At 36.2% G+C, this 16,497-nt stretch overlaps 3 protein-coding genes and 1 long non-coding RNA gene across 5 annotated transcripts; 3 read left to right on the top strand and 1 right to left on the bottom strand.

Moving 5' to 3' along the window:
• Positions 1-1,202: 1,202 nt before the first annotated feature.
• LOC140971820 (pollen receptor-like kinase 1) lies at positions 1,203-3,808 on the top strand. Its single transcript, XM_073434325.1, has 3 exons — positions 1,203-2,007; positions 2,173-2,763; positions 3,030-3,808. Exons 1-3 carry the CDS (start codon positions 1,329-1,331, stop codon positions 3,695-3,697), a joined length of 1,938 nt encoding a protein of 645 aa, XP_073290426.1. The 5' UTR covers positions 1,203-1,328; the 3' UTR covers positions 3,698-3,808.
• A 1,167-nt stretch (positions 3,809-4,975) lies between these two features.
• On the top strand, positions 4,976-9,840 carry LOC140958593 (U-box domain-containing protein 35-like; the record flags this gene model as incomplete). The annotated part of the gene is made up of 9 exons (XM_073416101.1): positions 4,976-5,382; positions 5,801-5,914; positions 6,604-6,725; positions 6,814-7,028; positions 7,115-7,181; positions 7,423-7,720; positions 8,164-8,265; positions 8,404-8,832; positions 9,106-9,840. Coding segments are annotated over exons 1-9 (2,214 nt in total), but the record flags the coding sequence as incomplete, so codon positions are not given.
• An 8-nt stretch (positions 9,841-9,848) lies between these two features.
• LOC140971818 (uncharacterized) lies at positions 9,849-12,124 on the top strand. The gene is made up of 2 exons (XR_012174379.1): positions 9,849-10,172; positions 10,290-12,124. It is a non-coding gene; the product is annotated as an uncharacterized lncRNA (long non-coding RNA).
• LOC140971817 (pentatricopeptide repeat-containing protein At3g42630) lies at positions 11,671-14,052 on the bottom strand. 2 transcript variants are annotated; one of them, XR_012174378.1, is made up of 4 exons: positions 13,896-14,052; positions 13,212-13,343; positions 11,877-13,130; positions 11,671-11,772 (listed from the first exon to the last, which is right to left on the bottom strand). XR_012174378.1 is itself a non-coding variant. In XM_073434324.1 (3 exons), exons 1-3 carry the CDS (start codon positions 13,998-14,000, stop codon positions 12,189-12,191), a joined length of 1,179 nt encoding a protein of 392 aa, XP_073290425.1. In that variant the 5' UTR covers positions 14,001-14,052; the 3' UTR covers positions 11,671-12,188. The 2 variants fall into 2 exon arrangements, 1 of the variants encoding a protein (XP_073290425.1); XM_073434324.1 differs by having other exon boundaries at positions 11,671-13,130.
• Positions 14,053-16,497: the final 2,445 nt, after the last annotated feature.

Here is a 16,497-nt window from a genome sequence, read left to right as displayed (position 1 = left end):
CCAAATCAAAAGTAAAAGTAACCCGATAGAATGCAAACACCATGCAAGTCAATATACACAGCATGCAGCTGGAATCATGTGAATAATGACGTTCGAAATCAATAAATGATATCTACACCAAGATCAGTAAAATGAGAGGTAGAATTATGGTGTGAGATCAGGTTACACACTAGAAATCAGCTTCGCCCTGTCCAATTTCATAATAAATATAACATGCATTTGTACAGCAACATATCAGAAGAAGAAATGGCTAGAGAATTAATTTGAGCATGAACAGAATAATATTAAGGAGCTTAGACATACAATATCTTGATTTTATAGAATCAAAACTAAAATAAAATGATTTTTCTTGGTGATATACAGATGGTTCGAGTTCTTGTAGCCACAGCTTTAAGGGAAGCTGATGCCGGTGCAGAAGACTATATGCTGCTAAAGCTGATGGATGCAATATGTAGACGTGCCACTGCTCCACCAGCACCACCAGACGGCCTTTGCCTTCTCGGTGTGGGGTATACAGATTTTGATAGAAAGTGTTGCTTGATTCATTAAGGTTCTCTCAGTACCATTTTTTATATATGAAGTATGCACCCTTCATACAGAAACTGGATCCGTTGATCTATCTTTACATGATTTCAACAGTTCGCTGGTAGCATTCTCAAAATTATTCTTGAGTTCTACGAAGTCGATTCAGATAGAAGATGTCATCGATTGATAGCTCTGAACGTCATCTTTTCTCAGACAGTAAAACCTTTTTTTACCATGAATTTTCTTTTCCATATTATCATCATTAATTTAATTTTCGGCACGATGGAGTTGTTTCAGTCCTTGTTTCCCATTTACTTTTGAATTATCTCTTATTTCAGTAATAAAATGGAAAGGATGTCAGTCCATCAATGAATTCAAAATAACAAGCCGGTGAGCCATTTCATAGATAATTAACTGTACAATATGCATTAAAATATAGGTCACATAGACTCAATCAGTACTTCAAGTCAACATTCTTTATTTATCCTTAATAATATTTTTATGTGGATAATGGCCTCAAACTCAAAAGGTATTGCGCATATTTCTCGTGCAAAAATAAGTTTCCCCTTTACATGCGAAGAAAGAGAGGACATAGTCAACTTTATTTTACCCTCTTCACATTTGTCGAAAGAAATTCATTTGAACCTCTTGATACCAAATCCCTATTATTGGTACCTTCTCTCCATCTCCATGCCCCCAAGATTTCATTTCATTCTCTTCCATTTTCTCCCCTCCAAGAAGCCATTCTCATTTCTTGGAGTTTTCGGATAGGGCGCGCACCTAAGAGTGCGCGTGCCATTTGCATGATCAAGATGTCTGTCAAACACATCTTTCTCTCGCCGGGCTCGCGTATAAACATTTTGTTTTTTATCGTCTTCTTGAATTTTATCACGTCATCTGCCGTTTCCGATGCCGAAGTATTGGTCAAATTCAAACAATCACTCAAGAATGCCGATGCATTATCTAGTTGGGACGAGAACAAGTCTCCATGCAATGGGGATAACGAGATCTGGAATGGGGTTCTGTGCGAACAGGGAACTGTCTGGGGACTGAAACTCGAGAATATGGGATTAAAGGGTGTAGTTGATGTGGAAGCCCTCGCACAAATGCCGAACTTGAGAACAATAAGCTTCATGAATAACAATTTTGATGGCCCTTTGCCTGACCTACATAAACTTAGTGCTATTAAAACTATTTACTTGTCATATAACCAATTCTCTGGGGACGTTCCGCCAAGCGTTTTCACTGGGATGTCCTCGTTGAAGAAGATTTATATGGCCAACAATAAATTGTCGGGCTCGATCCCAGAATCTTTGACGGCATTGCCTAGGCTCAAGGAGTTGATGCTGGAAAATAATGAATTTGAAGGGGCGATACCTCCTTTTCCACAAGACAGGTTGAAAGTTTTCAATGCGTCGAACAATAAGTTGGAGGGAGAGATCCCTAATGGTCTAAGTCATGTCGATGCTTCGGCTTTTAATGGTGAGATTTCGTTCCATAATTGGGACTTGCATTATTCTTAGCGACCAAACTTGCTTTTGGTGGATATGGGCGCAATTCAATTAGTTATCGAAAAGAAAAGTAAATTTTATTTTATGTTTACTGGTTTGCTCAACTCGTCTTTTTTTGTTTTTTGGCCGTTTACAGGCAACAAAGATCTATGCGGGGCGCCGCTAAAAGCATGTTCAGCCCCGAGCAAACTCTCCATCGGGGCAATAGTCATTGTCGTGGTGCTGGTGGTGGTGGCCATAACTGCCCTAGTCATTGTGGCCATCATCCTCCGCCGACGCAAGAAATCATCGCAGCAACCAGACGAATCCCCGGCCTCGGCCAATTTAAAAATAATGGAACAAGGCCAAGCTAATGCAAACTCCCTTTCCCCAGATCACCCCGGTCAGGCCAAGAAATCCGAGCAAAGCGCAAAACTAACCTTCTTGAAAGAAGACAGGGAGAAGTTCGAGATGCCGGATCTGCTGAAAGCCTCAGCGGAGATTCTGGGCAGCGGTGTGTTCGGATCCACGTACAAGACCAGCCTGAATGAAGGGAAGATGATGGTTGTCAAGAGATTCAGACACATGAATAACGTGAGCAAGGAGGATTTTAATGAGCATATGAGGAGATTGGGGAGATTGAATCATCAGAACTTGCTTCCCATTGTGGCTTTCTATTATAAGAAAGAGGAGAAGCTGTTGGTTTCAGATTATGCGGAGAATATCAGTCTTGCTGTTCACCTTCATGGTACGTATTCTCAATCTTTATTCTGCAGCATGTGCACTGATGCCAAAGGACAATTGTCCTTGAAGCCGAAAAACAGGAAATATTTTCTTTACGTTTTAAGTTTATACAATTCCCTACAATCGGCCCATGCATGCGTTTCAAATTCTGAGTATTTTCTTGTTGCAATTAATTATACGAACCACCCCTTTATATTTTCATGAATTGGTGGGCAAAATGGAATACACAGACTAATCAATGATATCTTTTCTTACATATATATATTACAGGAAATCGATCTCGTGGAATCCCATGCCCCGACTGGCCAACTCGTCTAAAAATAGTGAAAGGAATCGCGGAAGGCCTCGCATATCTCTACAACGAACTCCCATGCTTAACAGCACCGCATGGCCATCTCAAATCCTCCAACGTCCTCCTGGACGCGACCTTCAATCCCCTCCTCAGCGACTACGGATTCATCCCCATCGTCAACCAAGAACACGCGATAGAACACATGATCGCCTACAAGTCCCCCGAGTACAAGCAAACGGGCCGAATCACCAAGAAAACCGACGTGTGGAGTTTCGGAATCCTCGTCCTGGAGATCCTGACCGGCCGGTTCCCTTCGAACTTCCTGCAACAAGGGAAGGGCGATGACACAGATTTGGCGACGTGGGTAGACTCCGTAGTGAGGGACGAGAGCAATCTTGAGCTGGTTTTGGATAGAGACATGGGGGGAACTGGGAACTCTGAGGGGGAAATGATGAAGCTTTTGAGGATTGGGCTGAGTTGCTGCGAGGTGGATGTGGAGAAGCGACCCGAGTTTAAGGAAGCTGCGGCCATGGTTGAGGAGATTAAGGAAAAAGATGAAGAGTTCTATTCATCGTACGCGAGCGAAGGTGATACGAGGAGTTCCAGGGGGTTGTCCGATGATTTCGTTCATGTTACGTTTAAATGATAGTTAATTAAATTAGCTCGATCGATTGGTGGAAACTTTGGTTCTTGTGTTTTCTATCAACGTATCAAAATGGGTGCTCAAGTGGAAGAAATAAAAGAATTTCATGCATGTGATGTATCAATATTTCTAGCATTGATCTTTGATAATTTTTTTCTTTTGAGTTTGATGATAAGATATACATACATATACATATATTATATATATGTATATATTAATGATTATTGGATTTAACGATTTTTTTATAATTAATTTGATTTATATTAGATAGATATAATATGATATTTGTAGAAATTAATAATGAAACATACTGTAATTTAAAATAATTATATATTGTAATTTGTTTTATTATATTTAAATGAATGTCATATCACAAGTGTAAAAATTAACAAAGAATTATTCAAATACTGATTCAAATACTGGACTAAAATTTTAATGTATGGACGATATATCTATACTATATATTAAGCCACAATACATATTTATATGCCTAAATTACACCAAAGAATTTTTTACAAGCAAACACACAGTATATGTATCAAGATATTAGTATTTAATAAAACGTGAATGATTGATTCTAAAAGTGATTTTTATTAATTATATTTATCCCATTTTACTTTTAGCCTAGATGACCATATTATTTATATCTTGGTATATAATTACTTCGTATCTTCAAAACCCAGCCAAGTTCCAGCCATTCAATTCATTTTCTTGTTAAAATTAAATACTATATATTAATGGAAAATCTCTTACAAATTTTTTTGTTGATCTTGGTGAGTTTAAAGGTGATTTTTACCAATCATCCTCCGTACAATTAAATTTCTGAAAGTGCCCGTATTTAACAATTGGCTCGTTTTTAGAATAATCTCAAATACTATTAAATTCATATTTAAAACCATAAAAATAAATATTCTATACTGAAGTCGAACCAAAATAATTTGGGTATTTCATAACTTGCAAACTAGGGATTAATTTAACATACTTATTAAATAATAACAAAATTACTAAAAAAAAACAAACAAACTTTTTAAGCTCAAGTTAATATACTGAATTAATGTTGGCAAATTAATGGATCAAGAAATTAACTAAATTCAAATTAAATGAATCAACTTGAACTCAAACATAAAATTGTGCTAGCTCGAAATACAAAATATTAGTAGTATTTTCATAAATTCGGTATATATTACCCAAAATGTAATAAAGAAATTCCTACGCTTTCTAATGCCAACCTCTCCTGCACTGCGGGTCAAAGGAGAATATCAAAGGTAACATTTCAATCAATATAATAATGGCCACAGGATCATTATAAAACCCTATTTATTCGGAACAAAACAAAACAAAACCCGATGAATTATTATCTGCCAAAACCCACCACAAATAAATAAATAAAATCAAAATGGGTTTTCATTAATTTGAGGATACGTAGTACCCTCTCCAAAGTCTAATGCAAAGATTTTTCCGAATTCTCAGCATATAATTAGCACAACAGAGAGCTTCAAATTCTTGCTCCAATAATTCAAATACAAATATATGAAGAGGGAATAAATCAAGAAATTATGGTGGTAGTTGCTATAGACAAGGACAAAGGAAGCCAAGGTGCATTGAAATGGGCAGTCGATAATCTCTTGTCCAAAGGGAAAAGTGTAACCCTGCTCCATGTCAAGCTCAAGCACCCTCCTTCACGTAATGTTCTCTGCATTCATTTTCTCCTCATGCAGAAACAAACTCAAAATTTTAATCGAGGGGGAGAATCGCTCTATTTTTTACCCTTCTAAATAAAAGGGTCGGCCTCCTGCTAGTCCATCCCCGCATGCATGCATCTTTTCTATCGTTGGCATAGGGGCAAGGCAAGCTTAGGGGCGACGGAAAAACAGGATTTCACCCCCTCTTTATACTATTAAAGTCTTTAATGTTTAGTTTCGACCGTTTAAATAAATTTCTAATTCGGACAATCAAAATACACACTTTTTCAGAAGAAAGATTGTTGTCTAATCCTCCAAGAAAATATTTACAGGGAAGAATGTTATGCAGTAGTTTCATGATGATATTCATCGAGTATTCACGTTATAGTTTCTCTAACAATAATTTCATTGTGGATACGCAGAGGGAAGTTTCTCAGGGAACGGGGATGCTTCAAAAGTATCTAAGGGTACCTTGCCGATTGATGGCCAAACCAAGGAGCTCTTCTATCCTTTTCGTTGCTTCTGCACCCGCAAGGATGTAAGGCATTCCATGCAACATGTTCATAATTCTGACTGCTTTTCGTCGAAGGCTTCCATTGCATACCCAAAAGATGAGTAATCAATAGGGGAAAGGGTGGTCAGATCGATCAATTTCAGATCACAAATTCAATTGCCTGTTCACAAAGTCTATGTTGTATCACGATCTTACAAAAACAATATATAATTAGCCTAGGAGTGTTAAACGTAGGTAACTAAATAAGGGCATCATAATCGTTTCACAACTTAACACACAATGAAAAATATCCACACTAAGTGTATGCATATGCACAAGTTTTGTCCTCGAAAGGTTCTAAAATAGCTAATGACTGACCTTGATCCGACAACTCCCAAAATTTTGCTACAATTGATTTTTAGATACCCAATTATACTGGATGTTAACCTATAAAAAAATAATTATTATGTGTACAATATATTATATAATTATTATGTAAAAAAGTAATTGTGTTCGTGAACTCAGATTCGAAAGTCAAACTCATGGTATGAGCTCACGAAAATATTCCCAAGTTGGGTTCGGGAACCAGTCTTGAGCCAAGGTCATGAGATCGAGTACTGCTTATTTACACCCCTAGTCAAGCAAATCTAGAAAGCAATTCACCTAGTGTATCATAAACTTAAGTTTGTCAAATGTAATTCCAATCACATAATATTAATTCTATGTGCAAACAGATACGAGTTAATGAAGTTGCAGTAGAAGACATCGATGTGTCCCGAGCCCTCATCGATTATGTCAACAACAACTTGATTGAGAATTTGGTTGTCGGTTCCACGGTTAAGAATGGTTTTATGAGGTGATAAATCTAGCTAATCTATTATCATCAAAAACTAAACGATAATTTACAGACATAACGAAAGAAAACTTATAAATTTCCTTAACAGAAGATTCAAGATTGTTGATATCCCAGGCAATGTGTCCAAAGGGGCACCTGAATTTTGCAATGTTTACGTCATTTCCAAGGGAAAGATATCATCGGTCAGGTCAGCCTCCCTCCTTGTCCCGACAGAATCTCCATCTCAAGCGCAGAACCAAGTTAATCCACAATCTGGTTCAACCGACACAAATTTCATGCAAAGTAACAACGCACGAGGTATGATTTAGACATTTGGTAAACTTACATGTTCAGAGTCTTACTGACGTTTTGTCCTGGATAAAGAAAACCGAACTGTATCGTGTCTGTAGGAAATATCGTCAATAGACCGCTGCCGTTGGCATCCAAGACACCAATGGATGAGATTGACACGATCGAGTAAGATGTCATTGACAAGTCAGATGATGTTGTTCGTTTACAAAAAGGGGAAATCTAGTAAATTTAATAAAGATGTTAACTTTATTTATTGAGGAAGGACGACTCTTATAATAAGAAAAAATATCATGAAATCTGAATTTTTTTTCATTTCATATGCGTACAAAGAAATGCATGCTTTTTAGAACAGGATGAAAAGCAACACAATATCTCAAGGAACTAACACACGCTGTTACTAATACAGGTCACCATTTACTAGAGGAAATGCTTCAAACAGATCTTACGGAGATTTTGCGACGCTTGATACGGACACATCATTTGTGAGCTCTGGTAGGCCAAGCACCGAGCGCATGATTCACACACTAGATCCAGAAATGTCTATGGCCTCCCGTCTGTCAAACAGCTCAGATACAGAAAACCGATCGAGTTTTGGATCTCAATTCTCTAATGCCATGTCATCGGATGCAAATTACAGCTTTGGAATCTTGTCATCAAGTTCACATGAAAGTGGAAACTATTCATGGTCAGGATCCCAAACCCTGGTATGTATACAAGCAACATAAACAGGTGTTGAATTCGTTATTACAAGAAAAACCAAGGATCTCAAATATTATATTTGTTATCTTCAAAAAAAGGATAAAATTGATTCGATGTCCCATTCGCAACATATTTCCTCTTGAAGCATCTCCAATACTACACACAAAGTTTTCTTTCCATATGCAATGATCCTTTGTAGACTCTTTCAAAATTATGTTCTATACCATGTCACTTTTCCCTAACTATATTCCAAAATTTTGTCTAACATCAAAGGAAGCATTCCCTAGAAACTGACAAGGTCTTAAAGTTTTTTGAGATGACTCGGAGAATATTATAGAAAATTCGATCTAGATGGCCAGTGGCTACTTTATATGTTGTATGCTGTTAGTCAAGAATATACAATGTACAACATGCATAAAAGTTCACATCAAGTATTCCAAAAATGCAGGATGATGTAGAAGCAGAGATGGCCAGGCTCAAGATGGAACTCAAACAGACAATGGATATGTACAGCACAGCCTGCAAGGAAGCTCTTTGTGCAAAACAGAAAGTATGGTTCACCATCCAAAATATTTAAACTCTTTAATGAAGTAATATAAAGTCACAAAAAATGAAACTTAAGAGCAAAATGGAACATTTAAAATTGAAGTATATACCGTTCATGTATCTGATTTCTGTATCTGTGTAGGCACTGGAGCTTAACCGCTGGAAAATGGAAGAACGACAGAAACTTGAAGAGGCCCGACTAGCTGAGGAAGCAGCGTTGGCCATGGCAGAGAAAGAAAAAGAAAAGTGCAGGGCAGCTATTGAGAAAGCCGAAACTGCTCAAAGAATAGCTGAACTTGAAGCACACAAAAGAATGAATGCTGAAATGAAAGCAGTCAAAGAAGCAGAGGAGAAGAAGAAAGTGCTGCAAAAGTTAGCACATGGTGATGCTCGATATCGGAAATACACAATAGAGGAGATTGAAGTGGCCACAGAGTACTTCTCGCAAACTCGTAAAATAGGGGAAGGCGGGTATGGTCCAGTGTACAAGTGTTACCTTGATCATACGCCGGTGGCCATAAAAGTTCTTCGTCCAGATGCAGCACAAGGAAGATCGCAGTTCCAGCAAGAGGTATGAAACTCTATATGAAAAAAGTAACCTGTCACAACTGCTTTAGAATAGTTTTAACCTTTGAACACACATAATCCAATCAGATTAATGGAATAAAAGCCATTATCTTTTGAATGGAAATAGATGGTCGTATTGTTTCTTAAGCAAGTCTATAAATACAGTGCCTCCTACAAGCCCTGGCACGATTAATGTGGTCGCAAAAGATGACAAACTTCACTGAAATAAAGTGGGCCATAGTTCTTATGTCTAGCATTCTTCAAACCCTCAATGCAGGTTGAAGTTCTGAGTTGCATCCGACATCCCAACATGGTGCTTCTCCTTGGAGCATGCCCTGAGTATGGCTGCTTAGTCTATGAATACATGGCTAACGGTAGCTTGGACGACTGTCTCTTCAGGCGAGGAAACAATCCAGTGCTCTCTTGGCAACTGAGATTCCGAATAGCTGCAGAAATTGGCACAGGCCTCCTTTTCCTCCACCAGACCAAGCCAGAGCCACTAGTACATAGAGACCTAAAACCAGGAAACATTTTGCTAGACAGAAACTTCGTGAGCAAGATCAGTGATGTTGGCTTGGCAAGGCTTGTTCCTCATTCAGTAGCTGACAATGCCACACAATATCTCATGACTTCAACAGCTGGAACTTTTTGCTACATAGATCCTGAATATCAGCAAACTGGCATGCTCGGAATAAAGTCTGACATCTACTCGTTTGGGGTAATGCTTCTTCAAATAATAACAGCCAGATCCCCGATGGGTTTGACTCATCACATTGAGAGGGCTATCGAAAGGGGAACTTTTGCTGACGTGCTTGACCAAGCAGTTACGGATTGGCCAGTAGAAGAGGCCATGAATTTCGCAAAGCTAGCCCTTAAGTGCACAGAATTGAGGCGTAAAGATAGACCAGATCTCGGAACTGTGATTTTGCCCGAGCTTGAGAGGTTAAGAGCTCTTGCTGAAGAAAGTATGCCTAACATTGCACAAATTCCCAGTCGAAAGACCTCACCAAATCNATCTACTCGTTTGGGGTAATGCTTCTTCAAATAATAACAGCCAGATCCCCGATGGGTTTGACTCATCACATTGAGAGGGCTATCGAAAGGGGAACTTTTGCTGACGTGCTTGACCAAGCAGTTACGGATTGGCCAGTAGAAGAGGCCATGAATTTCGCAAAGCTAGCCCTTAAGTGCACAGAATTGAGGCGTAAAGATAGACCAGATCTCGGAACTGTGATTTTGCCCGAGCTTGAGAGGTTAAGAGCTCTTGCTGAAGAAAGTATGCCTAACATTGCACAAATTCCCAGTCGAAAGACCTCACCAAATCACAGCCAGTATCAATCTCAAGTGAGTTTGCAGTTTAATATAAGATTTTTTTTCACCCAAAACTCCCACTATAATAAAGTAGAGTGTGACACTGCGAACTGTGTAAACACACAAATTATTGTTATCAACTTTTTGCAGGTCAGTGAATATCAAATAATTTCCTCCAGTTACGATGATAAAAAAGAAGGTTCAGTCGCAGAAACAGAAAGCACAAAGAGTTGATAAGCCACATGATCCATTCCAGACAAATCAAGTATCGACAAATTACTCACGATTTAAATGGTTGTTTGGGAGGGAAATAAATCAAAATACTAAACAAAGCTGACGATGAAGGTTACTAATTCAATTTCATCTTATTCTTCAGGGCATCATCCTGAAATTCAGTTAAATCCTTTTTGCATTTGTTTAACAAGTCTAGAAACTAATTTTCTCAACAGCGTATGGCCAATAATATAGCAGGCACTGATGGTCTATGGCTTTATCTTAGTTGTTAAACTAAAACAATATGTTGGTAATACAACATTATGGTATAAATAAATAATGTGCATTCTTCAAGAGTCTGTGGCTTTATCTTGTTTTGATTCTTCATGAGTTTTGATTCTTAATATGCAGTAAAAATAATATGCTTGTAATACCCTAAGGTTTCCTATTTTACTTTCATCACAAGTTGCCCTTGGATTCTAGCTCAAAGATAAAAGTTAAACGGAATGCTTGTTATTTAAAAAGCAGACCAAAATTATGATCTTTATATCGAGGCCCTATTTCACAATTTAGTAGGAGAAAATTTCTGGTGGCAGGGTGTTGACATAAGGGAAGATTCCGTGACACTAACACAGTTAAATAAAACTGACAGCAACTTCATAATTTTGTCCTGTTGCTACAAGAGGTAATGAAACAATTTAATAAAATAATAGAAGAGTTAATTTAAAAAATGGCCTAGGTCAAACTTTTTTTTATGTATAATCTTCATCGACTAAAAACACAACTCTACCAGATGGACCATGTTAGTTTTGATAGACAGATGTCATTTAAAAATAATAATAATAATTGACTGAGGTCATTTTTAATATTAATCCCATAACCGAAGGACCTTTATGGAACAAAGAAGAAGAAAATCATAGAAAATTAAATAAATAATGATATTGACATTTTTTTGTTTTAGGTCGTAAATTTACACATACATTTACACAGAGAGTAAAGTACTTGCATGTTTAACATGTATTACCCAATGAGCCCAACATACATGTCCTCAAAAGTCAAAATGAATGGCGAAAGGAAACCATGGGATAATACAGAGGCGGAAAGAAATACAAAATAAAGTAGCAAATGGTAAACTCACAGGTCAACGATACCAACCAAGATGATCATCCCATTTTATTGGCGTTAATTGTACAACCGTCTCTTTACATGGTGATCTACAAGAACATAAAGACTTCTGATGTACTTCTTTTGAATGCATAAGTACACTATTTTAGTAAAAAGAAAAAAAAGGAAACCAACAATTAACTGCCAGCACCTCTTTTTGAAATCCTGTTTCTATCCCTTATAAATTAAACCACCATCCACTTTCGAAGAAAATACGCATAAGCTGATATGCTCCATTTCTGAAATGTCTACCCAACTAAAGATTTCACACAGCATCAAATGCTGGTGAGTTCAGGAAGTTTAATCATAGAAACACTATAAAACCAGTGGAATTAATCTTGAAAAGGAAATTAAAAATACAATCTATTAGGTCTGATTTGTCCAGCATCACGATCAACCTCAAACAAACTCTAAAAGTTCACTCTAGCGATAATTCCTCTCCATAGCAAAACACCGCATGGTTGCTTGGGCCCATCCTGTCTGATTATGACCAAAATTCTCCATATAGAATACATGGTTCAAAAAACTCGCATGTCTTGCATCCACAAGGTGGCAATGTTATGAACTGCTTGTTCACCAAGAGCATAAGCAATAATAAAGAGGTGCTAGTTCTCCTCAGAAAGTTTATTTATCAAAGTTTCCTATCAAAGATACAGGTCAATCGTCAAGTCATTAGTAATTCCAAAATATTTGATTACTCCGGAACCTTTTCTTAAGATAGATATCAATTAGCTTTTTGTAAGTCCAATCCTTTTTTTTAACATTCCCCAAAACTAACTCAGAACTGGAATGAAAGTCGCTTTTTCCCATTGCCTCAAAAACAAGTGGATCGGTCAATACTGAAACAGAACTGTTCCAATTCAATTTGCTAAATGCGAATTTCAAATTTCTTGCTAGTCCCCTGTCCATGTATGCATCCACAACACAACCGTAAGTCACCAAATCAGGAGCCACTGATTCATGTGTCATGTGTTCAAGACTCAGATGCAGGTCCCAAAGTAAAGACATTTTTGAGAAAGCCAGAGCTCTAATATTAAAGGTATTGAGATCGGGTCTGAATCCCACCTCCACCATCCTCACAAACCCCCTTTGAAGGCTTTTCATTTTAAAATCTGCGGCGTAGGATAGTAATAACAGATTCCAAATAAGATTACCAACATCTCTCCTACTAAGACCTACATCCTGCAGAAATTGGCCTAAAGCGTAAAACTTATTTTCCTTGATATAAGCAAATGAAATGGCCCTGATCCCTTCTCCCTCTAAAAGAATCCGTGACCTCTTGAGACGGCCATAAGCAACTTCCATCTCAGCCAAAGTACCAAAAGAGCTGTAATACAATACATAAGCATTTCCAGTGGCGGAATCAACAGAATATCCCAGGGAAACCATCTCCTTAATCAAAAGCTCCATGCACTCTAGCTGTCCCCTCTTCCCAAAACACGAGATAGTCAGTCTAAAGATATCATGTAAAAGTTCAGCATCGTTCAGCTGCATAAGACGCAGAATTCTGGTAATCATATCAAAATCTCCTATGCTACCACAAATACTGATTATTTTTGAAACTGATTGAGCGTCAGGCACAACCTCACTCTTCAACACTTCATCCCAAACCACCTGTGCTTTAGCAAACGAATCATTATTTATGGTCATAATGCATTAGTAAAGATGATAGGTTATATAAGCAGATGATAGCACCTTTAGTTTCTCAGCAGGAACAAGTTTTCCTGAACCCTTGGGAAATCCTTCCACCCTTAGTTTTTGGTTTGGTGGTTCACAATTCCAAGCATCACACAAATCGGTATATTTCTCATCTTTTCCATGCATACTCTGTTAAATTCATATGGACAATATTCCACACAACATATGAACACAAAAAAAAAGCAGTAAAAGTTAAGAGGCACATAATATGGCACTTGAGCAGCCATGATCGTTGCGCTTCTAGTTCACCCTTTCTCAATTTTCTTAAACGGCTCATGCTTATCATCCTGTTAACCACGTGATAATGCGATGATGGCAAAATAATTTTTTGGGCTCAAAAAATTTTCCAAAATTATTTCTTCACTACAAACAATGTGAATTAAATCCCTTGATTTCACTTCACCGCCATATTTAATTTCAGTACAATTACAGCCAATTTGATCCAAACAATTAACCAAAACCAGCTTATTTGTCCCAGAAGATAATGTAGTCGAATTCTCTTAACTCAAAACACGGAAAGAAAAAACACGTCAAACCCACTCAAATTAAAGCACAAATAAACAAAAAAACAAGCCAATAACGAAGTTCCATATAGAAGCATATTTCAACACACGCAAAGCATGAAAGCGACGAATGTTTAATTTTAAGAAAAGATTCGACAAATAACGAAATAAGTCATACCATAGGAAGCAAAGAGTGGTTTCTGACTCCATTTTTCATGGGAAAACGCTGAAAATCCTTTGGTCCGAGCATCTTCATGGGAGGATGTACTTGCAAAAATTCCATTTTTCCTGCGAAGATTGAATGCTTGCTGGACCTTATTAAAATCGATATGTTTGGGTCTCTTGTGTAACTTTTTAGGCCCGAGGAAAGAATGCAAACGAGAGCCGTGAAAATAGGCCAACGGAATTAATAAAAAAATTAATTCCACTGATTTAAAATCATTGTAAAGTTGAACAGAAAATCATTCCTTAAGAAAACAACACGACATTTCTCAAATATTTTTGTGCGAATTAATTTTTTTATTGCCATTCAAAAATAAAATTAATGAATTTTAAAATAAAATATTATTATTTAAACAAAATTAAGTTACAATTTATGAAGCGGATTTTTTGTTGATAAAATATCTTTTATTGATAGCGGGTTTATAATAGTTTAGTTTCAGATGATTATTTTTAGAAAGCGTGTGTAAAAAAATAATAATAATAAATTAATGGGATTTTAAGAAAAATATTACAAACTGTTAGGAATTTTTTGACGTGAACGTTTTTAATTGTTTTTTTTTAATATTTAATTATCATGGCCATTTATAAATATCACAATATTATGTGATCTATAAAATTTTAACCTAAATCACTGATAATGTTTTTTATTTAAATACATAATGTACTAAAGAAAAATTTCAAAACCAATTGAAATTGCATTCCCTGTTTATAATTAGATGTTAAAATTTTGTAATATTGAGAGGGGAAACACTGCAGAACTGGACAACTGAAATATTTAATAAACGATCGACTGCAAGCAGTGGAGCTTTCAGTTCAACCTTATATACAAAAGCTATTGTATTTCCAAATGTTATATTTACACACCCCAAAATCAAAAGGGGTCCAGCAATTTAGAGCCACAAATTTATTGAGAAACACTAAAAACTAAATGTAATTATGATTGCATGTAATAAAATGATTAAAGATAGGTATCTAATGAGACGGTTTCACAGTTTTTTATCTGTAATATGAGTTGATCAAATCCATAATTATCACGAAAAGTGATATTTTTATTAATTTTTTCGACTCGAAGATATATCTACAGAATTGATTAGTGAAACGATTTCAGATAATTTTTGTTTTCGAATAATTGGGGGACCAATATTTGTTTACACGAGTGTTTATGTGCGAACATTGCATGTTTTGTATGATCTTTTTTGCGAATATATGTTTTTTGACCTAACTTGAATTTTATATTATGTTAAACATATTTATAATTTATACACATCATGAGAATAATTTTAAACCAGAAATAACGATACACTATCATCTATATTTACTTTATGCACATGATTGATTTAACACCATTTTCGTATAATTTTTACTTTTTTAGAACATGACCTTTTAATGTGAGTTTAGAATCCATTAATCGAAGAGATGCCTAAAGTCAATTTATGGGTATTTGATGTTGAATGTTTGCCACTCTATTGACAAAGGACATAAGCATGGGGGACCTCTTCTTTTGGCATAATTCATTAATTTAGAGGGGAGGCAAGGTAAAAAGGACTAATGTATCCAATTTTCGTGTCTCAATAAATACCCAACACTTTATAAAAGCCATACTCATTTCATCACACTAGTTTCTAATTATGATTTTCAGATTCTTTATGCTTTTTTTAGTCTGAATCAGAAAATATAGAGTTTTGGGATGAATCACACAACCTTTTCTAGATTATGATATTTTTATTTTTATTTTTTACAAAGTTTCCTTCGATATATAATGGATGATTCTTTCAACTCCGATATTTGTAGTCAAAAGATCGAAAGATGAGACCGAGCTTGTTGCCCAACAACCTCCTCCTCCTTCCTTTAGGTGGTAGGATCGAGTTACCCAAAGAAGAGACGATGCATTGAACAAAGTGAAAAACACATCTTACAAATATGAAATGAACCTTAAGACGTTATCCTAAGGACATGATCGGATGAAAAAAAACACTGCGTGAATATGTTCTTGGTGTCACTATTTCCCCCTTTGAAAAGTTATTCTCATCCGTATATATATGAATAGGTTTCTTGTTTTGTAAGCCTCTGGCTTTTTGTATATAGCCTTGTGACATGGCACAAGGAAAATGCCCATTCTCTTCTTGCTTTATGATTGCTACATTAGTTTAAAAGTTCTTGATTCGAGAAAAATAATAATAATTTCAACATTCAAAGTACTGACCTAATTATTAATCCAACCAACTTTAGATTTTAAATAATGATTTTCAATATTTAGCTACGGATTGCTCATAAATCCCATATCAATTTTTTCACAGCTCGAAAAATTAAAATTACATCTAGAATTTGGTGGAAAAAATATGAATTTCATCAAATAACATTGTCATTTAATTTTCAATGTGGACAGTGGGGACATCCAACAATTTTTAATTTGCTAATAACAAATATACAACAAGACACCGTTTGGTTCTTGTGATATGATAAATAAATTATATATAATAAGGGTGATTATAAAATAAAAAATAAGGATAAACAACACATTATGATAAATTATATGATGTTTGACATGATTTTAACTT

This window comes from Primulina huaijiensis, chromosome 2 (genome assembly GCF_012295235.1).
Source record: "Primulina huaijiensis isolate GDHJ02 chromosome 2, ASM1229523v2, whole genome shotgun sequence".
Lineage (NCBI taxonomy): Eukaryota > Viridiplantae > Streptophyta > Magnoliopsida > Lamiales > Gesneriaceae > Primulina > Primulina huaijiensis.
This window is presented reverse-complemented; position numbering and strand designations above follow the sequence as displayed.